At 50.2% G+C, this 24258-nt stretch overlaps 1 protein-coding gene across 1 annotated transcript in view; it reads left to right on the plus strand.

Annotated features, from left to right (window-relative positions):
• Positions 1–24258, plus strand: part of itprid2 (ITPR interacting domain containing 2) — a 60192-nt gene that overhangs the window by 29967 nt on the left and 5967 nt on the right. Inside the window, 8 exon segments of the mRNA XM_030342820.1 lie at positions 149–296; positions 781–841; positions 938–1030; positions 1326–1674; positions 9175–9370; positions 9657–9705; positions 22164–22246; positions 22488–24258. Coding sequence (XP_030198680.1) covers positions 149–296; positions 781–841; positions 938–1030; positions 1326–1674; positions 9175–9370; positions 9657–9705; positions 22164–22246; positions 22488–24258 — 2750 coding nt within the window.

Below are 24258 nucleotides of genomic sequence, written 5' to 3' on the forward strand. Positions count from 1 at the left end.
CTGTCTGCATGTCTATCATAAAGTCTGTGTCTGATGGTCTGTCTCTGTGTCTGATGGTCTGTCTCTGTTTCTGATGGTCTGTCTCATGGTCTGTCTCTGTGTCTGATGGTCTGTCTCTGTGTCTGATCGCTTGGCTCTGTGTCTGCAGCGTGTCTGAGTTGCTGGATCTTTATGAAGAAGACCCAGAGGAGATCCTGTTGAATCTGGGTTTTGGTCGAGAGGAGCCGGACTTGGCCTCTAAGATCCCCTCTCGCTTCTTCAGCAACACATCGGGGGCCCAAGGCATTGATATCACGGTGCTGCTCCCTCTCTTAGCCCTGTTGGGCCTTATATCTGTCTGGTGTTGTGTTGTGATATTCATCTTCACCTGGAGGTGCACCTGGGTATATGGTTGTTGTTGATATTATTAATATCATCACAACACACACAGCCCAGCCATCCGTGAGGAACTCGGATTAGAGCCACTGCTCCTCTGCTTAGAAAGGAGTCAGTTGAGGTGGTTCAGGCATCTGGTAAGGCTGCTCACTGGGCGCCTCCCTTGGGAGGTTTTCCAGGCACGACCAGTGGGGAGGAGACCTCTGGGAAGACCCAGGACTAGGTGAAGAGATTATATCTCAACACTGGCCTGGGACGCCTCGGGATCCCCCTTAGAGCTGCGCAATGTGGCCCGGGAAAGGGGCCCCTGCTTGAGCTGCTGCCCCCGCAACCCGACCCTGGATAAGCGGTAAGACGATGAGGATGATGAGTATAGATATTAATACTATTCATCTCTGCCTGCAGGTGTACCTCGAGGCTCAACTCCAACGGTTGGAGCTGGAGAACCCAAACTACGCTCTCACAAGTGTGTACTGTGTGTACTGTGTGTGTGTGTGTGTGTGTGTGTATGTGTTTGTGTGTTCCCTAACACACTAAACAAGCTCTCTGTCTTGTGTCTCAGGTCGGTTCAGACAGATAGAGGTTCTGACGACGGTAGCCAACGAGTTCTTCCAGTTATACAGTCATGTGTCGGGCCAGCCGCTACACCGCATCGGTAAACATGACTGTCCTCTGCCCTCTGTCCTCTCCCTGTGTCCTCACAGTCTAATAACTGTACATCCCTGTGGCGGTTATTGCTTATAGTAGTCCTAAAATTCCAGATATTTTAAGTTGTCCTCATGATGGGCTATATGCACCTAGCGGCCATCTTGGTTCTAAACGCTAGCTGAGGGGGGAAAAGTGTTCAGTTCCCAGCCTAGCACTTAGAACCAAGATGGCCGGTTGTTGAATAAGGCCCATTGAGGTTTTGGTTTAACATTGACCTTTGGCGTGTGTTGTTTTGCTCATAGGAGGAGAGGGAGGAGGAGGTGAAGGGCAGGTGTTACCCTCTCCACTAAAGAGGAATAACTCTGCTCTACATGTTGCTAAAATCCTCAAGAAGACCCTCACTAAACACAACCTGCTGGGGACATCCCAGTCCACTAGTGGAGGAGAAAGGAGTACAGCACCCTTTAGTGGTGGAGAAAGTGATAGCCCCATAGCGGACTCTAGTGGAGGACAGGGGAGTACAGCACCGTTTAGTGGTGGCGAAGGCAGGGGTACCCATTCTCACCACGAGGCGAAAGCACACTCTATGAAGACTGTCAGCGAGCAAACTGATGTTGGTCTGGAGTTGACGGATGGACACCCAGACACCAGGTACAGAAGGAGAGCTGGCAGACAGACCGTGTTAAGGTGCCCCTATTATACCTCCAGGTGTGAGTGTGATTAGCCAGTACTGCCTTTCCCTCTGCCTGTGACATCACAAGTGGGTGGGTCCACCTAGATGTATGATGACTAATGTACTTGCTAATCACACTCACAGCTGGTGGTATAATTGGGGCCCATTAAACTGGTTCCTATCTGATCTGTTCTATCAATGATACAATATAATACATGCTTATTATCTAGAATATGTAAATTATCTCATGTAGAGCGTGTTGATTATCCTGCACAAAAGATTCTCATCAAACATGTTAATGATCGTATATAAAATACGTTAATGATCTCAAACAGAACTTGTTAATTATCTCATATAGAACATGTTAATGATCTCATATAGAACATGTCAAATTATCTAATAGAATATGTTTATAATTATTACAGAACATGTTCATAGTTTAACATACATCTATTGATGCACTTAGACACATCATCAGTGATGGAACCTGGGGTCATTGGGTGTTTCGGGTCTCGCAACATCATACACCCTCAACCAGGCGACCCAGCCGGGATTGATCAAGTCCCAACTTGTGTCTAAGTAGCATGTACTAGGGATGGGCGTGAGGAATCGATTACTCGAGTACTACTCGTTACAAATGAACTCGGTTGGTGGACAGGCAAACTCGAGTTTGCATATACACACACAAACAAAGTTTTCTGAAGCAAATATATCAATTTTCTGTCGGCGCCACTAACGCATGACGTGGGCACAAAGAAAATTAAATGCATCCATTTCCATGGCGCGTTCCGTGCCGTGTGCAGGCACGCCAGAATTCAAAAAGTTAAGAGATGGCGGTTAAAGCAAATCGCAGCGAAGAATTGAAATACTTTAAAGAAATAGGAGATCATAAGGTGAAATGTAAAATATGCCAAGCGAAATCGAGCTACCAGAAAGTACTATGCGGCAACATATGCTCCTGAAACACAACGGTGAGTTCGGGAAAGCAGACCCGCAGCAACGGTGAAAGTGAAAGTGTGTCGGCTATTTTCACCGCCGCAAGACGCAGCTGTAATCCCGGGCGTGTAGAGAAGATCACAACGCTGAGTATTTCCATAGTCCATTTGCTGCCGTTTTATTTACAGCTTTAAGCATTTATTTGCAATGGTTAGGCTACTTGTTTCGTTTTTTTTAAACTGTTACAGGCCTTGGTTCGAAAAATAAATAATGAATACTCTGATAACTCTGACTGTTTTGATGGAGAATAAGCATTACATGTTTGGTTGGTAATGTTGCCGTTCATCATCAGGCCTGCCGCCTATTCCTGCTGCAGATGCGTTGCATTCTAAAAATAGATTTGATTTAACGAGTACTCGATTGATCCTCGAGGAATTCCTTCGATCACTCGAGTTTGGAATTTACTACTCGTGCCCAGGATCGCCCCTCTAGATCCACAGCCATCTAGAGGCCTTCTCAGCTGCCTCTGTGGTGGTCTTGATGGCCTTTCTCTGACGTGCACCTGTGACTCCAAGCATGCTGTATGCTTTGCAGAGAGATCGCGCTGCAAAGCCTCTACAGCCCACCTCTCTATTGGCACACACCGGGCACGCCACCCCCGTCTGCGGCACCCCTCCACTAAGTTGGCATACTTGGCACGCTTCCTCTCATTGGCCTCTTCCATGCCCTCCTCCCAGGGAATTGTCAGCTCCAGTAGGACCACCTGTTTGGTTGAATCTGAGAACAGAACTATGTCTGGTCTCAGGGTGGTTTCCACGATGTGCTCTGGGAATCTGAGCTGCTTCCCCAGGTCGGCCTTCATCTGCCAGTCCGGTGCGGTTCCAAGGAGTCCCGCTGCCCCCCTTGGATTGGGCTTAGGCTTCTCCCCTGCTCGAATGAAAGCAATCGCCTGCCTTGCTGGTCGGAGAGGCTTGTTCTGGGTGATGCTGGTGAAGATGGTTTCTGCTATCGCCATCAGCACCTGGTCGTGGCGCCAAGTGTAGCGTCCTTCTCCCAGGGCTTTGGAGCAACAGCTGAGGATGTGCTGTAGCGTTCCCCTTCTGAGGCACAAAGGACATGATGGTGCGTCAACCTTGCCCCAGCAGAAGAGGTTGGATGGGCTGGGTAAGACGTCATAGACGGACGCAATCAGGAACTTGATCCGGTAAGGCTCAGCTTGCCAAAGATCAGACCAGGAGATTTTGCGGTCCACTGCCTGTTTCCATCTCGTCCATGCGCCTTGCTGTCGCATCCCCACCATCTGGCTAGCACGCAGTTCCTCCACGCCAGTTCTCACTTCCTCTTGGACCAATCGGCGTCTGTCTTTGCCCAGGGCTTTGTCGTAGCGTGTGGTTGCAACGCTACCAAGCCCTGCTCGTCCAGATGCCACTGGGCCGACCAGCACGCTGTGACGCAAGCGTGACTCCGCCTGCTCGACTGCTTCCTGCGCCCTCCACTTCCTTCTAGGGATGGGCACGAGTAGTAAATTCCGAACTCGAGTGATCAAAGGAATTCCTCGAGGATCAATCGAGTACTCGTTAAATCGAATCTATTTTTAGAATGCAACGCATCTGCAGCAGGAATAGGCCTGATGATGAACGGCAACATTACCAACCAAACATGTAATGCTTATTCTCCATCAAAACAGTCAGAGTTATCAGAGCATTCATTATTTATTTTTGCAAACGTTCAAAACACATTTTCCTTACAAAAATAAATATGCGTCTCACAATTTAAATCACGTCGAACCAAGGCCTGTAACAGTTTCAAAAAAACAAAAACGAAACAAGTAGCCTAACCATTGCAAATAATTTAAAGCTGCAAATAAAACGGCGTCTTGCGGCGGTGAAAATAGCCGACACACTTTCACTTTCACCGTTGCTGCGGGTCTGCTTTCCCGAACTCACCGTTGTGTTTCAGGAGCATATGTTGCCGCATAGTACTTTCTGGTAGCTCGATTTCGCTTGGCATATTTTACATTTCACCTTATGATCTCCTATTTCTTTAAAGTATTTCAATTCTTCGCTGCGCTTTGCTTTAACCGCCATCTCTTAACTTATTGAATTCTGGCATGCCTGCACACGGCACGGAACGCGCCATGGAAATGGATGCATTTAATTTACTTTGTGCCCACGTCATGCGTTAGTGGCGCCAACAGAAAATTTATACATTTGCTACATTTGCAGAAAACTTTGTTTGTGTGTATACTCGAGTTTGCCTGTCCACCAACCGAGTTCATTTGTAACGAGGAGTACTCGAGTAATCGATTCCTCACGCCCATCCCTACTTCCTTCCATTCCTGACTTCGATGCCAGCCTGGGAGACCTTTGGATCACTGGATTCCCTGTACTGCAGCACCTCTCTTGCACGGGTTACCATGAACTCCTCATTCAGGCGGCTAATGGGGAGCTTCAGTTTGTTGTTGTGCCCGTATAGAGCGATGCTACTCAGGCTTCGTGGCAGGCCCAGCCATCTACGGAGGTAACGGCTGATCCTCCTCTCGAAGCCCTGTACTGTTGTTATTGGGAACTCGTACACAAGCAGGGGCCACAGAATCCTGGGGAGAACACCGTGCTGGTAAATCCAGGCCTTGAATTTACCAGGCAGACCCGACTTGTCCACTGCTGTCAGCCACGCCTCCAGCTCCCGTTTTGTGGCCTTGATGGATGCAGCGTCCTTCAGGGTGCAATCAAAGGTCTTTCCGAGGCTCTTGATGGGTTTCTCGGTGACTGATGGAATCTGGGTGCCGTCCAGAGAGAAGCGGATTTTGTCAGTCACTTTCCCCCTCTTGAGCACCAGGGACCTAGATTTTGCAGGCTTGAAACACATCCGAGCCCAGGTGATGATCTTCTCCAAGCCCTGAAGGATCCATCGGCACCCCGGCACTCCGGCACTGACGTCGTCGTTACTGTCAGGTCGTCCATAAAGGCTCTGATGGGGGGCTGGCGGACTCCAGACTTGGTGAGCGGACCTCTGCACTCGACTTCTGCTGACTTGACCAGCATTTTCATGGCCAAGGCAAAGAGAATCACTGAAATAGTGCATCCAGTGATGATCCCTTTCTCCAGCCGATGCCACTCAGATGTGACTGTCCCAGAGGTGACTCTCAGCTTGAAACTCTTGTAATAGTCCAAGATAAGGTCCCTAATTTTACCTGGGACATGGTGCCGGTCCAGTGCTGTTTCCACTAGCTTATGAGGAATGGATCCATAAGCGTTGGTGAGATCGAGCCACAGCACTGCTAGGTCTCCTTTCCCTTCTCTTGCCTCTCTGATCAACTGCGTGACCACACCTGTATGTTCGAGGCATCCTGGCACCTTTGGGATTCCGCCCTTCTGTACAGAGGTGTCGATGTACTCGTTCTTCAGGAGGAACTCCGTCAACCGACGGGATAGGATGGCGAAGAATATCTTCCCCTCAACGCTGAGCAGCGAGATCGTTCTGAAATGCTCGATGTTCTTAGCATTCTCCTCCTTGGGAATCCAGACACCTTCTGCAAATCTCCATTGTTGGGCTACCTTTCCCCTCCTCCAGATAACCCTCAGGATCTTCCACAGCCGGTGAAGGAGTCTGGGACACCTCTTGTATAGTTTTTAGGGCACTCCGCTTGGTCCAGGGGCTGAACTGGCTCTGGCTGCCTTGACAACTTCCTGAATCTCCTTCCAACTGGGCTCCTTGCTGTTGAAGTCTGTGGTGGGTCCTGGGTAGGGTTGGGTATCGTTTGGGTTTTATCCGATACCGGTGCCTACTCTGTACTTTTCAAACGGTTCCGGTGCTAAAACGGTTCTCGAACCGGTACTTAAAAAAACGAAACTGCACACACTTGCATACATGCACGACTTGTTCTGAGTAATAATAATAATAATAATATTAATTACTTGCTGAAAGCAGGCAGGCACGCATCATGGCGCAACATTATTGCCAAAGTCATACTAAGTAACATAACTCGTTCACCCACTACAACCTGCCAATCTTCAATCAAAACAACATCAAGTAAGCGATGCCGCAGCGCGTTGACAAGTCCGTCCCGAGTCTCGAGGAGCCCATAGGCTTTATGGTTTATATGTTTGAAAGCCGTGACACAGACACACTCTATTACCAGCTGGCCTGAAATACCACGCCTCGCAGTCATGGACCTATAAAGAAAGTCGTAGTCGTACCATGCGTGTTTAGCGCAACATTGAAAAGGGTCCCGTCTGAAACAGTGTCGCGCAGCGCTGCGTTCCGAACGTTGTGTAATCAAATACACCGGTATGGCGGTATATAACAAAAGCATTTCCTAACGAAAATACACACCGTTATTCATTCTGAACCGGTAAAGCGCCCAGCACTAACGCAAGTTGACGCCGCAACACCATGGGGGCGGGGCAGGGGGCGTTAAAAAACGCCAGGCACCGTTATGAGGAACCGAAATGTGCGTTCTTATTCGATCTCGTTACAACCGTTTACGTCGGAACCGGTTCCCTACTGGAACCGAGTTTCGGTGCTCAACCCTAGTCCTGGGGGGTCTATCAAAGATCTGTATGGACCTAGGTATTCCTCCCAAGCAGCATCACTGTATGTGTTGCAGAGATGGTTGTCGATCTCCTCTTTGGGACAAACAAGGTTTCCACTTCGTTTTTGCCCAAGCAACTGCTTGGTGACTCCAAAGGGGTTTGCGATGAAGGCAGACCGCCTCTTGGCCCGGCGTCTGTGCCATTCTGCCCTTCGAAGAGTGGTGAGCTTCTTCCTGAGGATGCAGCGAAGTTCTGATAGTGCATCCCTTTCCTCTTCTCGCGCTAATTTGTACTGCCGCTTCAGGACCCGCAGCTCCTGCCTTAACTGGCTGATCTTCTCTGCCCTATGGTTGTTCATGTAGGGGGTCTTGGTACCCAACTTCTCCACTGTACCAAACCTCTCGACAGCAAGGCTGATGATGATGGTTGCCATGGTTTTGAGCTTCCCGTCTGTGTCGCCCTTTGCTGCTGATTCTAGGATCGTATCCACATCATCATCGAACTGAAGCCACTGTCTCCCCTTACTGGCCGGAGGCCACTTGACCCGACGATGTTCGGTTACTCTGCCTGGGTCTGGGGCTACTGGTACGTGGAGGTTCCGAGCACTGTGGGGTGACTCTGGGCCTGGCTCCTCCTGCGTCTCATCAGGGATGATCCCTGTGCACTGTATCAGTTGCTCCTTCAACATGCATTTCATCTTGCATCTGGTGGATCTTCAGGCCACGCGGGTTTTTGCATACTTTGCCGCAGACACATTCTGCAGTCGATAATCCGTCTGCGTTTGTCGTTAACTGTAGGTCTGTCCAATTGGGGTGCTCATTCTCCCCCCCTCTCGGGCACCCCTGGGGGTATATTACATTAAGGCTTTCCGTAGCTGATTTGGGTACTTCCTCACAGAAGTTGCAGGTTGGGTTGCTGGCCCTTCCTACCCCGGTTGCCGTCTCTCCGAGCTGTCCACTGTCTCTCTAGTTGTCGCCACACTATTCATTGTTGTCATCCAGTCTGTTCCTGAACGTCACTGGCCAGGCCAGGGTAAAATAGTTTAACATACATCTATTGATGCACTTAGACACATCATCAGTGATGGAACCTGGGGTCATTGGGTGTTTCGGGTCTCGCAACATCATACACCCTCAACCAGGCGACCCAGCCGGGATTGATCAAGTCCCAACTTGTGTCTAAGTAGCATGTACCCACGGATCACCCCTCTTGATCCACAGCCATCTAGAGGCCTTCTCAGCTGCCTCTGTGGTGGTCTTGATGGCCTTTCTCTGACGTGCACCTGTGACTCCAAGCATGCTGTATGCTTTGCAGAGAGATCGCGCTGCACAGCCTCTACAGCCCACCTCTATTGGCGCACACCGGGCACGCCACCCCCGTATGCGGCTTATGTTTACTTATGTTTAGTATCTCATGTAGTGCCAATATCTCAGAATATTTTTATGATTTCATTTCAAACATGGTAAATATCTCACATTGAAATTATCTATAATTATTATCTATAATGTTAATGATCTCTTGTGGAACATGTTATTTATCTCATGGAATGATCTCATGTGGAACCTGTTCATTGTATCACGTAGTATATGTATATTATCTCTTATGGGCTAACATGTTTAATCTCTCACATAGGAAATATGTTCTGTCATTAGACAGTACATATCTAGAACATATAAATTATTTCACACTGAAGTTATGAATTGTCTAATAGAACATGTTAATTCTCTCAAATAGGAGAAATTAATTGTCTGATTTAACATGTTAATTCTCTCACATTAAAGATATGTATTGTCTAATAGAACATGGTAATTCTCTCAAATAGGAGATATGTATTGTCTAATAGAACATGTTAATTCTCTCACATAGATATGTATTGTCTAATGGAACATATTAATTCTCTCACATAGGAATATGTATTGTCAATAGAACATATTATTTCTCTTACATAGGAGATATGTATTGTCTAATAGAACATGCAACCCATGTGAGCCATCTCTCGTCCCCCAGCATACAGCCCCGCCCGCGGTCCCCAGCCAGTAGAGACAGAGCTGTCCTCGAGGGGACCAATCCACAGGAGAGGAACGGGGATCAAGTGTTAGAACCAGGGAGGGGCAGGACATCCACCCCAGAGAAACCGGTCTGCCTGGCACCCCTGCTGGCTCAGCTGAAGCAAAACACCAAGGACTCCTTTGAGATGGAAGAGGTAGGTCAGCCTCTACACGACTCCTACCAATCACTCCTCAGGGCTACAATCAAATCAGCTCCTAGCTCTTAGCCCGCACCGTCCTTTCATTAGGCCTGCTTCTCTTACTCTCGCGGCCTCAGAACTACAAGTCCCAGCAAGCACTACCAGGTGTCCCTATACGTGTTCTGCATGCTGAAACACCCTCTCCCCCGCGAATACAGTCTAATGTCTTCTATATCTACTGTCTAATCAATCTGTCTCCATCTCTCTACTCACTCATTTCTACGTGACCATTGTCTGCCAGGTTCAGAGTACCGATGACGACCGTCCATCACAAACCTCTCAAGCAAGTGGTGAGCTGTCCTCTGTTACACACGAGTCCTGTTATACACCTGCCCTGTTACACACCTGCCCTATCATTAACCTTCCCTTTTATACACCTGTCCTGCTATACATCTGTCCTATTATGAAACTGTCCTATTATGAAACTGTCCTATTATGAACCTGTCCTGTTATACACCTGTCCTGTTAACCCCTGTCCTGTTAACCCCTGTCCTGTTAACCCCTGTCCTTTGTTAACACCTGTCCTGTTGTACACCTGTCCTCTGTTAATACCTGTACTCTTAACATCTGTCCTGTTATACACCTGTCCTCTGTTAACTCCTGTCCTGTTATACACCTATCCTCTGTCACACCTGTCCTCTGTCACACCTGTCCTCTGTCACACCTGTCCTCTGTCACACCTGTCCTCTGTCACACCTGTCCTCTGTCACACCTGTCCTCTGTCACACCTGTCCTTTGTTACACCTGTCCTCTATTATACACCTGTCCTCTATTATACACCTGTCCTGTTAACACCTGTCCTGTTAACAACTGTCCTGTTGTACATTTGTCCTCTGTTAACACCTGCCCTGTTATTCACCTGTCCTGTATACACCTGCAGCTGGTTGCAGCAGCAGAACGTAAGGTCCCACTTAGGCTACGTTGAACGTAAATCACCCAAACGTTCGACTGTACACTCTACTAGAAAAATAGCAGTTGCACCAAGCAGATAGTTTCAACGTAACACTAAGTTATAACTTATCTTTTACACCTCCCCTCTAGCTGGTGTAAGTTCCATACTAACGATAAAGAACCGTTAAAAGAAAAAAACTTTAAAAAAATTCGACACTAAGGCAGGGTAAAGATGGCTATTCATTTTGAGCAATGGGAAGAGGAGTTTCAACGCGGGTTGCGCCGGGAACGGATTGTCCGTGACCGTATCGATCCATTTCTTTATTATGATGATGTTGAATTATATGCCCGATTTCGGTTTTGCCGGGCTGAATATTTTATTTATTTATTTATTATAAAATCCGCCATTAAATAGCTTAACCTCACGCCTATACCGTCCAAGCAAATTTTAGAGAATAAATGACTGAAACTGTTTTGTTTGCCCTCTCATTTGGGTGCTAACGCGTCTTCACTCGGATAAGGTGGAAACTTGCCAGTATTTCCTGTTTACATTGTTAGCTGTCAATGATTGGCTTGAAATTATCTAAACGTCATTAAAAGCGACACTGGTACAATTTATGCACTACTAGTAACGTTACAACTTAAGTTATGGTGGTGCAACCAAAATTTAGAACACCTTTAGTTTGACACTAGCTACGTCGAGCGTAGGGTTAAGGCAGACTTTACACCCAAAGTTATGATCGGCTTTACGTTCTGCTGGTGCAACCGAATGATGTCCTCTATTAACGTCTGTACTGTTAATACCTGTCCTCTGTTAACAACTGTCACAAACCTTCCAAGCAAGTGGTGAGCTGTCCTCTGTTACAGACGTGTCCTGTTATACACCTGCCCTGTTACACACCTGTCCTATTATTAACCTTCCCTTTTATACACCTGTCCTGCTATACACCTGTCCGATTATGAACCTGTCCTGTAAACACCTGTCCTCTGTTAATACCTGTCCTGTTAACACCTGTCCTCTGTTAACACCTGTTCTGTTGTACACCTGTCCTCTGTTAATACCTGTACTGTTAACATTAGGGCTAGCCCGAATGCCATTTTTCAGGCTTCGAATACTCGTTGGTTTTTCTGAGCGAATATTCGAATACTCGTTCCAGAAAAAAACACCATCAAAAACAACATTAATAATCCCTATATACTCCCTGGAACCGATTTTGACAGTATCTGCATATTTTGTTGAAGATTGAATAGCTTTTGAACGTTAATTAATAGGCCTAAGTAGGTTGAAGTTCCTTAGTTTTTCCCTGTGAAAGCGAACAGCTGTTGCTCCGTTCCAAATCAGCTGTTTTCTGCCATCTCAGCCCTTACGGGAACTTTTCAATTCATCCTGGAACGTGCATCTTTTCAGGGAATTTTTTTACAATAAATCCATAACAAATACCGAATATTGATTGTCTTATGTGTCCATATTATATCCATTATATTGACCGGGTATTCCCAAGACGCTCACGCTCTGCAGCAAGCCAGTCACAGTTGATTGGCGCGGCGCTGTACAGCGAACGTAAACAAACAACTAAGCTAAGGTTAGCATTTCGCTAAGTATTACTTTTCCTCCAGAGATCCCGCTAATGTTGTGTTATAAAGTAAAGGGAAACAAGATATCTATTCTTCCTCCACCTCTCTCGCTTCTCTGCTTGGTGTCGCTGACGCTCATAGTTTGGCTCCCTCGCTCTGGTAACGTCACGTACGTAAAAAAAAAAAAAACGAAGCTCCAAATACGGATTTAAGCTTTGAATACTAATTTTCCGAACGAGTATTCGAATATTCGAATAATTCGGGCCAGCCCTAGTTAACATCTGTCCTGTTATACACCAGTCCTCTGTTAACACATTGTCCTGTTGTACACCTGTCCTGTGTAACACCTGTCCTCTGTTACACCTGTCCTGTTAACACCTGTCCTGTTAACACCTGTCCTGTTGTACACCTGTCCTTTGTTAATACCTGTACTCTTAACACCTGTCCTGTTATACACCTGTCCTGTTATACACCTGTCCTCTGTTAACACCTGCCCTGTTATACACCTGTCCTCTGTCACACCTGTCCTCTGTCACACCTGTCCTCTGTCACACCTGTCCTCTGTCACACCTGTCCTGTTAACACCTGTCCTCTATTATACACCTGTCCTGTTAACAACTGTCCTGTTAACAACTGTCCTGTTATACACCTGTCCTGTATACACCTGTCCTCTATTAACGTCTGTTCTGTTAACACCTGTCCTCTGTTAACAACTGTCACAAACCTCCCAAGCAAGTGGTGAGCTGTCCTCTGTTACACACGTGTCCTGTTATACACCTGCCCTGTTACACACCTGTCCTATTATTAACCTTCCCTTTTATACACCTGTCCTGCTATACACTAGCCTGGCTCCGCCCGCCTAAGTACTTCCGCTCAATTTGAATTTCCCTTCAGTACTAGGTCTGGACCTGCTGTATGTAATTTGGTTTTCTGGGGCCGCCACAGCAGCCCCCAATCAGCGAACAGAGGGCGTGTCTGAGAACAATGACGATGGCGTGTTGTCAACGATTAGACCCAGCTTCGAAAGTTGACTGCATACATCATCTCTGGCCTTACTATAAAATATTGATTTACAATGTTAAATTTTTCCCTGATAAATTAAATTCGACGAACAAAACCTGCAGCTGTCGTTGACGGACATTTTCGTGCAGACGCGCAAGGTGTTTGGTTTGTGTACAACCTGCGAGTGATTCCCGGCGCATGACATACGTCACAACCAAACGTTAGCGATTGGTTATGGCAGATCCAGAGTGGCACTGGGCAGATCCAATCATTTTAAACTTCAACAGACACATGCCTTCAAGTGAGTTAATGTTTGTCAATTGATTAGGTCCAGACTCTCTGTACAAATGAAATGAAATGAAGTGAAGTACGAGAGTCTGGTAGAACCAGGCTAGCTATACAGCTGTCCGATTATGAACCTGTCCTGTTAACACCTGTCCTCTGTTAACACCCGTCTTGTTGTACACCTGTCCTCTGTTTATAACTGTACTGTTAACATCTGTCCTGTTATACACCAGTCCTCTGTTAACACCTGTCCTGTTATACACCTGTCCTGTTATACACCTGTCCTCTGTTACACCTGTCCTGTTAACACCTATCCTCTGTTATACACCTGTCCTCTGTTATACACCTGTCATCTGTTACACCTGTCCTGTTAACAACTGTCCTGTTATACACCTGTCCTGTATACATCTGTCCTCTGTTAACACCTGTACTGTTAACAACTGTCCTGTGTTAACAACTGTCCTGTTATACAACTGTCCTCTTTTAAGACCTGTCCTGTTATACACCTGTCCTCTGTTACACCTGTCCTGTTATACACCTGTCCTCTGTTACACCTGTCCTGTTATATACCTGTCCTCTGTTAACACCTGTCTTCTGTCCTCTGTTGAAGGTTGGGTATGGGATTTGCAAAACGCCAGCAGATTTTGAAAATACACAACTCAAATGGTCCTACCCCCCCTCTCCTTCAACGCTGACTCCGACTCCACCCATTCCAAGTACATGGACGCGCAATCATGCACGAGCGAACAGATGCGCGAGAGCGAGCCATTAGCTAGTTAGATAGCTCCAGTAGCTACCGCAGGATAACAACAAACAGAAACTTGCTCTGGGTCACGAGCTTTGAGTACGTGGGGTCACGCGCGGGGAGCGGAGGAGGGGGAGTGCATTACGACCGTTTGATTGACGTACTTACTGTCCAATGCCACTCAGTGGGTCTGGAAATCATTGGCTGGAGTTTTTAGGAGCCCTGCCCGTTCCACAGATGATTGACTTGTTTAATTTTCATGTCAGTACTTCTAACTCAGTGGCTGTAAGTGGGTTATGATAAGGATTTCAAGTAATTTTGCAAAAATGGCCAAAGAAGAGAATTCCATACCCAACCTTTAAAGGTCCCATGACATGCTATTTAATGTATTCTTTAATATAGGTATTAGTGGGCAACTAACACAGTATTCAAAGACGTTCCCGAAAATTCAAACTATGCACCTATCAGCGTGGGAAACGCCCACATTTCCCATGGTATCGTGTCTATATAACGCGGTGTATACCGTCGCTCATCCTCCCTTTTCTTTCAGCACTTGTGCTTATCAGCGAGAAATTGAGAACTACTATTAAGAAAATGAGAACTTCAATACGGATCACCCAAGCCGGTGGCAGCGGCTCGGGCGAGGCCGCGGACAAACTGCCCTTTTCAGGGCCACCTGAGAGCGCTCCTGGAGCTAGGTCCTTTTCAGGACTCCTATGCGCCTCCTGTCCCGCCTCCCTGGCACCGGGTGACGGGCACTTGGCGTGCTTTCGGTGCCTCGGCGCCGACCACGCCGCGGCTGCTATGATGGCCCCCGTCTCCTGTGTCGCCTGCCGGGAGCTGCCTGAAGAGGGGATCCTCTCCAGGCATCTCTTCTTTTCCCCTGCGGTGGAACTGGCTGACGCCATTGACCTGTTCAGGGCCGGCCCTTTTGTCGACGATGGTATCATCGACGCCTCCCTGGGCGACGTCTTCGGCGACTCGGCGTCCGGTTTTTCCCGCTCTCGGGTTACAACCGCCACCGTCATACAACACGAGGGTCCACGCCGGATGAACGATCTCTTCCGGGAGATCATGGGTGAGGCGGCGGCCATCAAAGGGATTCCCATGCCGGCCCCGCCTCTTGCCCCCGTATCTGACGATATGCAGGGCGAGTGCTTTCGCAACCCATCTTTTTCCCGGCGGGTTACCCAGTGCCCCTTGTTCCCGCCTTTGCAGCACTTGTTTATTGCTGCAGGTGAGGACCCTTCGACCCTGAAGGCTCCGGTAAGATCCTACACGGATTTCACCAACATGGAGGGGTGGGCCGATACTCAGGCGAGGGGGACCCCTCGCCTGGAGCCTCCCCTGGCAGCGCTTCTCTGTCCGGGCGCCGGATGGCTCCCTAACAAAAAGCCGCTGCCCCCCGACCGCCTCCAGAAGCAGATTGTCGGCCTAACGGACAGGGTGTTCGTTTGTGCCTCTCAATCCGCGGCGGCGGTCAACAACATCGCCCTGCTCTCCTCTGCCATGGTCTCTTTGTCGGCTGACAGGGAGGCCTACGGCCCGGAGGAAGCCGCGAGATGGCTGGCGGTCCCCCGCTTTTCCAGCGCCATCCTCCAGCTATGCCAGCCGATTTCCGTTTCGGCCGGCCGGCATATGGCGTGGGCTACCATGATTCAAAGGCTCTCCCATACATATGACTCTCCCACACTGCGGTGCCGGAACGAGAGCGGGCCAGCCTCGTCCAGGGTCCACTAGCGCCGGACGGCCTATTTGGTCCCAGGTTCTCCGAGGTGCTCGCGAACCAGCAGTCAGTCCGTGAGAATCGTTCCCGGTTCGGGGCGATTCTCACGGGCTCCTCCCGCCAGCAGGCTGGGAGGAAGCGGGGTCTAGGCCGGTCCCAGCGTTCCAGGGGGCCGCCTCCGACTCCAGCCCCTGTGCAGCAGCAGCAGCCGCAGCCGCCGCGCACGGGGAGAGCAGCAGCGCCACGGACCGCGAAGTTCCGGACGCTTGCTCCTACTTTTTCTTTCCCTATTAAAGAAAAAAGTAAAGACCGTTCGGCCGAACGGCAGTACATGGTATCTAGAGAGCGATATTCCTCAGGCCACCTGCATCCTACGCTTGTGGTGCGCTCCTCCATGTTGCCTCTTTCCCCCCCTCAGCCCGGTGGCTGTAGGGTGGCGGTCGGACGGCGTGTTCACATGGCCTCTGGTTCACCTGCTTCTAAGAAGCGGCGTCCCTTGGAGCCTCGTGGACGGATCAGAGACTCGTTGCACGAGCCCGTGGATACGGCCGCTTGTACCGGTCTCCTGGTTCCCTACATTATAGGTGAGGAGACTGGTCCGCGCGCTGTGGCTACAGCCTGCGGACAGCGCATGCGCACAGGTGCTGCGGCCGGACGGCTCGCTCCCTGTTCAGCGGGCATGAGCGCGACGTCTAGACAGCTCGTTGTTTTTACAGTGGCTAGTTCTGTTACGTCTCCTACACTCGCTGAGCCTCCTCCCTTTCATGGGAAGCCCCCCTTGGTTCACACGCAGTGTGGAGGCGGTAGGGGCAGAGGAATACGGGTTATTCCTGGACGGTCTTCCTCAGCTGTCGGCTCGCCCTCTCTCCGACCGCTATGCGTGTTGGCAAGAGCGGTGCGTTCTGCCATCGTGGTTGGACACCACGTTGAGATGGGGCCATCCCATACAGTTCAAGTGTCGTCCCCCACCCTTTATGGGGTCGGTGGAGACCACGCTACGGGACCCGGCTGCGAGCACGGCTCTAGCAGCAGAGGTGGCACGTCTCTTGGTAAAGGGGGCCATCACTGTCGTTCCCCCCTACGAGTCTCACCTAGGGTTTTATTCCCGCTACTTCCTGGTTTCCAAGAAGTCAGGGGAAAAGAGACCTATTCTGGATCTTCGCGTGTTCGACGGATTCGTTGCCACGAGGAAGTTCAGAATGCTCACTGTCGGAGCGTTGTTCCGGTGTGTGAGAGAGGGCGATTGGTTCACATCCCTGGATCTCAAGGATGCTTACTTCCACGTCCCTGTTCGGCAGGCGCACAGGAAGTTTCTCCGCTTTGCCTTTATGGGGATGGCGTACGAGTACCAGTGTCTGCCGTTCGGCTATTCCCTGGCTCCGCGCACCTTCTCGAAGTGTGTGGAGACGGCGTTGGAACCGCTCAGGCGTCAGGGAAAGAGGATTCTCTTCTACCTAGACGACCTGCTTATTCTGAGCAACTCAGAAGAGACCGCGAGAAGGGACACCATGTTGGTGATAAACCATCTCTCCTTCCTGGGTTTTGCCATCAACTGGGAGAAGAGCTCACCGCTCCCCAGCCGGCAGACAGTCTACTTGGGGCTTTGCCTAGACTCAGCCACCATGACTGCGATGCTTTCGCCTCCTCGGCGAGACGCCATCCTGTCGGCGCTCTCCCGTTTTCACGTTCGCAGAAACGTGACCGCACTGTCCACCATGCGCCTGTTAGGGCTGATGGCAGCTGCCCACCCCGTGGTCCCCCTGGGTCTGCTTTTTATGCGCAGACTCCAGCGGTGGTTTGCTCGCCAACGGTTGGACCCCAGGCGACACAAGCTCAGGGTGCTCCTCGTTCCCCGTTCGGTGTCGCCAGACCTGGAATATTGGAAAGGATCCTCCGCCCTTCTCAGGGGTGTTCCCCTGGGCAGGGTGGCTTCCTACGTAGTGGTCTTCACGGACGCCTCGTTGACGGGTTGGGGAGGAACGTGCCTCTCTCACTCGGTCGGAGACGAGTGGCGCACGCCCGCTACAGCACACATAAATGTGTTGGAGCTCGACGCTGTGAGGAAAGTGCTGTTGCATTTCTTTCACCTGGTGCGCGGCCGCCACGTTCTGATCAGGACAGACAGCGTGTCGGCGGCGGCGTACATCAACAGACAGGGGGGAGTCCGCTCCCCTGCTCTCCACCGAAAGGCGGTCGAGCTCTGGCTTTGGGCTCATCAGTATCTCCTCAGTCTGAGAGCCCTGCATATCGCGGGCGCCCAGAACTTTGGGGTGGACCTCATGTCTCGAGGCGGTCCCCGCCGAGACGAGTGGCGGTTACATCCCGACATTGTCAGACTGATCTGGCAGAGGTTCGGGACAGCGCAGGTGGACCTCTTCGCGTCCAGGGAGAACACGCACTGCAGGTGGTGGTTCTCCCTCAGCCCTCGGGATCTTCCCCCGTTGGGGGTAGATGCGTTGGCACACACACCTTGGCCGCGGGCTCTCTTGTATGCCAGATCAGGGGTCAGACAGGAGAGACTTTCCCTGATATCAGTGGCCCCGGAGAACCGTTCAGCTCTGTGGTTTCCAGAGCTGGCCGCACTCTCGCGGTCGGCGCCTTGGCCAGTACCGTTCAGGCCGGATGCGCTTTCACAGGCCCACGGGACGGTGCACCACCCGCCCGATGTCTCGGGACGGCTGTTGGTTTGGCTCCTGAGAGGTTGATCCTGCAGGGCAAAGGTTTGCATCAGACGGTTATCAACACTATTCAGAGTGCTCGTGCGCCTTCTACTTCTTCCCTCTATGCGGCGAAGTGGTGCGCCTTCTCTAATTGGTGTGAGACGAACCACGCTGTCCCATCTCAATGCGAGGTGGGATGCGTGCTTTCGTTTCTGCAAAACTTATTGGAAAAAGGTTTGGCCTTCTCCACTATCAAGGTCTATGCGGCAGACGTTTTGGCTGGCCATGCAGGCTGTGATGGTGGACCGATCTTCAGCCATCCACTGGTCAAGAGATTCTTGCGTGGGGCTAGACGGGTTAGGCCTTTTTCACGCGTGCTTACACCACGCTGGGATCTCCCCACCGTGTTGCACGGATTGTCCAGGGATCCTTTCGAGCCTCTTTCTTTGGATGCCCTGTCATTTAAGACGGCGCTCTTGTTGGCCTTGGTTTCTGCCAAGCGGGCCGGTGAGCTAACCGCTCTGTCTGTCAGCCCGAGTTGCTTGTTGCTAAACGAGGACAGCTCCTTCGCGTTTCTCAGACCTAATCCTGCGTTCCTCCCGAAGAACATTAATAGTTATTTTCGGTCGAGGGATATTGTGCTTAAGGCTTTTCACCCCCCGCCTCATTCTAGTGAGGCGGAGGCGGAGTTGCATCTCCTGTGCCCGGTTCGGGCGTTGGCTATGTACGTGAATCGCTCGGCCGCGTTCCGCTCCACACAACAGTTGTTTGTGTGTTATAGCGACGCTAGCAGGGGCCGCGCTCTCTCTAAGCAGCGGTTTTCTCGCTGGGTATGTGAGGGTGTTTGCTTAGCCTACTCTCGGCAGGGCTTGGCGCCACCGTTGGGCGTTAAAGCTCACTCCACACGGAGCGTGGCCGCTTCAACGGCTCTACTCAAGGGCGACATCTGCGCGGCTGCGTCATGGTCTTCCCCCGGCCCCTTTGTCAGTTTTTACATGTTAAACATGTCCAGGGGCTCACTCGGCAACTCTGTGCTGGAGTCCGGGACCCCTTTTACGGCTTAAGAATATAGACATGTTCTTTAAAGCGGCGTGGTTGGATTTCCTCTCGCCGGCTGGCGAGTTGGACTTGATTACCAGTCGTACTCTTCCACCTTTTTTCAAATGAAAAACAGGCAAGGGGGTTTTCTATTTAGGCTCGCCAATTGTCTGGTGGTTTTGTTTACCAGTGTGGCACTCCCGCCGTTTTCTTCAAATAAGAAACGGCCGAGAGAGTCCCATTATTGGAGAGTCGGATTCCGTAGCTCCGCCCCTGGTGGTAGCGAACCTAATGGAAACAGTGTTGCTCTGGTTTTTCTTTTCCTTTTCATGGGTTCCATGAAGCACGGATTAGAGCCGGAGTCTTTACAGACTCACTTTTTTCTCCCTTGATCATTGCCTTGCTTGATCTAGGAGGAATTAGTTTTTTATCAAGCTGTTGTGTTTTACACTTCCTTGGCTTTTTGAGTCTTAATGTGCTCTGGTGACTTAGGTCGTTTTGACTGGGGTCCAGCAGGAGTACATTGATCGGGCTCCGCTCGCAGCTTCACCTTAGCCCATAAGGCGAAGCCTAGACGGCGTAGCCTACATGAAATAGAACGATAGTTATGTTATTATAACTCTAGTTCTATGATTGTAGGCGTAGCCGTCTAGTTTCCCACCTGCTGTACCCTCCAAATGCTGAAAGAAAAGCGTGGAGGATGAGCGACGGTATACACCGCGTTATATAGACACAATACCGTGGGAAATGTGGGCGTTGCCCACGCTGATAGGTGCATAGTTTGAATTTTCAGCACGGGACAAGCCCATAAGGCGAAGCTTAGACGGCTACGCCTACAATCATAGAACTAGAGTTATAATAACATAACTATCGTTTTGGTGTCTGTAGCTATAATGCAAATGAGGAGGAGCGAGGCGGGTCAAGGAGGAGGGTGGGGGTGTGGCCCTGAGCAGCTTGCAGCCACGGTACCATGCGCTCTGTTTACAGTGGATGTATCGCAATGGCGAGGCGCACACAGCCTTTAGCCGTGTTCTGTAAATATTCTAGAACACACGGGAGTCCTGGAGCTCTATATCTAAATATTATCATATAGCCTACATAGATATATCATATAATATATATTATCACGGCCAAAAGCTGTGTGAGCCGATAATATGAATATCAAACAACCTCGTTGGGTTCTCCGACGTTCCTGGTTCTTCAACGTCCTCATCAAAGTGAAGTAGACTGAACCACGACAAGGAGGAGAAAGGGATCGTTGCCGGTCTTAGGAACCTCCGCCTCCGGCGGTGGTCCCTCAGCGGGCCTCAAGCGGGAGACATTCGCCGCCAACAATCCCTTTCTCCTCCATGTCGTGGTTCATGTGTTTGAGGGAGTCAAAGCCAAAGTTCCTTCCCCCCAATTCATTCTCAACCTTGGCTGAGATAACCCCCAATACGAGTCTCGTTGTATAAATACCAGAGACGAGAGTCCGACGAGGAAGTGTACAACACTTGCGTTACAGTCCTGGAGCTCTATATCTATATAATATCATATAATACATAGAAATCTGTATCATTTAATACACATTATCACGGCCAAAAGCTGTGTGCGCCTCCAGACGATATTATTAATCACAAACGACTTTGTCGGGTTCTGCGACTTCTCTGGTTCTTCCACTTTCACATCAACCTGAAGTCGACTGAACCGCGCGCTGCCTGCTGCCGGCTGCCCGCTGCAGGGCGATGGTGCCTCGCGGCAACCGGCGGCAAGTCGCAGTTCATGTACTTCAGCGAGTCAAGCCAAAGTTCCTTTCCCCAATTCCTTCTCAACCATGGCTGAGATAACCCCCAATACGAGTCTCGTTGTAGAAATACCAGAGACGAGAGTCCGAAGTGTTATGCGCCATATAACACCAAAAGCAGAACGGTTATCCAAATAATAAGGAAGGGTACAACACTTGCGTTACAGTCCTGGAGCTCTATATCTAAATAATATCATATAATACATAGAAATCTATATCATTTAATACATATTATCACGGCCAAAAGCTGTGTGCGCCTCCAGATGATATTATGAATCACAAACGACTTTGTCGGGTTCTGCGACGTCTCTGGTTCTTCCACTTTCACATCAACCTGAAGTCGACTGAACCGCGCGCTGACTGCTGCCGGCTGCCCGCCCGATGGTGCCTCGCGGCAACCGGCGGCATGTCGCAGTTCATGTACTTCAGCGAGTCAAGCCAAAGTTCCTTTCCCCCAATTCCTTCTCAACCATGGCTCAGATAACCCCCACAACAGTCTCGTTGTGGAAATACAAGACACGTCAAAGAACCGGCAAGAAACACTTGCGTTACAGTGTGTGTATTCACACACACACACACACACACACACACACACACACACACACACACACACACACACCCACACACACACACACACACACGTGGCGCTCGCACGGTCGAGTCTCATTGGCGGGCCAACGTCTCTGGGCGGGCCAGGCAGAGTAATGGGAGGAGCTGAGATTCTTGGTGACGTCATGAATACAGACATTCCAAATCAGCGCGCTTGAGCCTCCGTTTTTCAAAGGCGAGCAGAACAGCTAGTGCTCGTTTTACACCAAACGCAAGTTTTTAGCCACTGGGGGACCATAGGAAGGCTAGGAGAACTCATATTTATGTTAGAAAACCTCATCAATTGAGATTTTCATGTCATGGGACCTTTAACACCTGAACTGTTAACACCTGTCCTGTTATACACCGGCCCTGTTATACACCTGTCCTCTGTTTACCCCTGTACTGTTAACACCTGTCCTCTGTTAACACCTGTCATGTTGTCATGTGTGTAGCGTTCCTGCGTTCAGTCAGCCAGCAGTCGGACAGCAGTGGTTTTGCAGAGGATCCCTCCAGCGACTCCGCCAACCCCCTCAAGGTTGGAGTTCCATATAGATACCATGTGATGATAATATATCAATATAGTTTTTTGATATATTATTTGTTCTTAAATATTATGTTGTTTTATGTTACATTGCTATTATATATTTGAATACATTGTAGATGGATGTAAAACATTTTTTTAATCTAATGTGTCTGTGTGTGTGTGTGTGTGTATGTGTGTCAATAAAATTGTTCTCACCATGTCTATCTCTTGTTTAATGAATTGTCCCATCCAGGTGCAGGAGAGCAGTGACAGCTGTGACAGCGAGACCACTGTGACGTCCAATGACCCGGCCACTCCCCTTGCCCAGGACCAGCCACTGTTTGGTGGCTTAGCGGACAGAGAGGACGGTGGGAGGGCCTACAATGTGGAGGTTCCTCAGTATTCTGTCCACCACATCCGGAGGACCGACGCAGTTGCCACCAATCCTCCCAACCAACCGGACTGTACCCAGGCCCTAGCTTCTCTCCCTGAAGAACCGTTAGAACCACTACCTTGTCCCCCTAACGGACCAGCAGGACCAGAACCTTGTTCCTCTGCAGGACCAGAACCTGTTTCCCCTACAGAACCATCAGAACCAGATCCTGGTTCCCCCACAGAACCATCAGAACCAGAACCTTGTTTCCCTGTTGACTGTTCCTTACAGACGCACATGTTTGATAGCTCTGCCTCCCAGGACTCCGGTCCTGGGTCCCTGGTCTCTGCTGCTGGTTCCCAGGTCTCTGCGGCTGGGTCCCAGGTCTCAGATCCTGGTTCCCTGGTCTCAGGTCCTGGGTCCCTGGTCTCTGCTGCTTGTTCTCTGGTCTCTGCTGCTGGTTCTCTGGTCTCTGCTGCTGGTTCCCAGGTCTCTTCTGCTGGGTCCCAGGTCTCAGATCCTGGTTCCCTGGTCTCACATCCTGGGTCCCAGGTCTCTGCTGCTGGTTCTCTGGTCTCTGCTGCTGATTCCCTGGTCTCTGCTGCTGGTTTCCAGGTCTCTGGCCAACCAGAGCTTCAAGCCCCCTCAGTGCAGATCCAACAGGCTCTGGATCGAGCCAAGTTCAGCCAACCACTGCACAGGATCCCGAGTCCAGCCTGCTGGGCCCCGGTCCAGACCTCTTCAGAGGCGAGAGCCGGGGCGGGGCGGTTTCCCCTGGAGAGGGCCTCCTCTCTGCCCACCTCTATTCTGGCCCGTACCAAGGTGGTGTCATCGGTGAAGATCCAGTTTGGGAGGGATGCCCCTACCTCCTGCAGCGCCCCACGCTTCTCCTTCAAATACAGCTGTGGAGAGGAGGAGGAGGAGGAGGAGGAGGCGTATTCAGACAACAAGCTGGACAAATGCCTCTCTACTCTTATAATAAACCCTGCCACCTCTGATCCTTACAACCAACATCTAAAGTGCCACCAAGATCCTCCATTGGCTCAGCAACCCCTCCTCCACCATCGAGCACCCTCTTCGCTGCTGTGCTCCAGTCCTCCTCCTAATTGGCTAGATAGACCACTTGGTAGCCAATCCCATTCCTGGAGCACCCAAAGTGTCCCTAATCTCTCCTCCAATGAGAAGCAGTCTCGTCCTTTGAATCCGTACCCCTACAGCCATCAACACGAGTCGTGTAGCTTCACCCCCCTGTGCACCTACACCCCCATCACACTGCCATGCATCAGCATCCCACACCCCCCCATCACAATGCCATTAATCTGCCTCCCACACACCCCCATAACACTAACATGCATCAGCCTCCCACAACACCCCAGCATGCCTGCCAGCAGATGCCTCACCATGGTAGTTTGTGCAGCTTGCCTGGAACTCCTGGGATGCAATGCCAACATTGTAGCCACCAAGAGTACTCCAGTCCTTCCCCTTATTATACTCCTGTCCAATACTTCTCGCCCCTCCATACTTTCTATGGGTATAGCCCCTTTCCTGTCACGCCCTATGTATTTAGTCCCCAGCAACGACCTGCATCTGTCCAAGGACAGATGCTTCATCCTGGGCTGTCACCGACGACGGTCCCTGGCTTTGACCTGGG

This window comes from Gadus morhua, chromosome 20 (genome assembly GCF_902167405.1).
Source record: "Gadus morhua chromosome 20, gadMor3.0, whole genome shotgun sequence".
In the NCBI taxonomy this organism is placed as follows: domain Eukaryota; kingdom Metazoa; phylum Chordata; class Actinopteri; order Gadiformes; family Gadidae; genus Gadus; species Gadus morhua.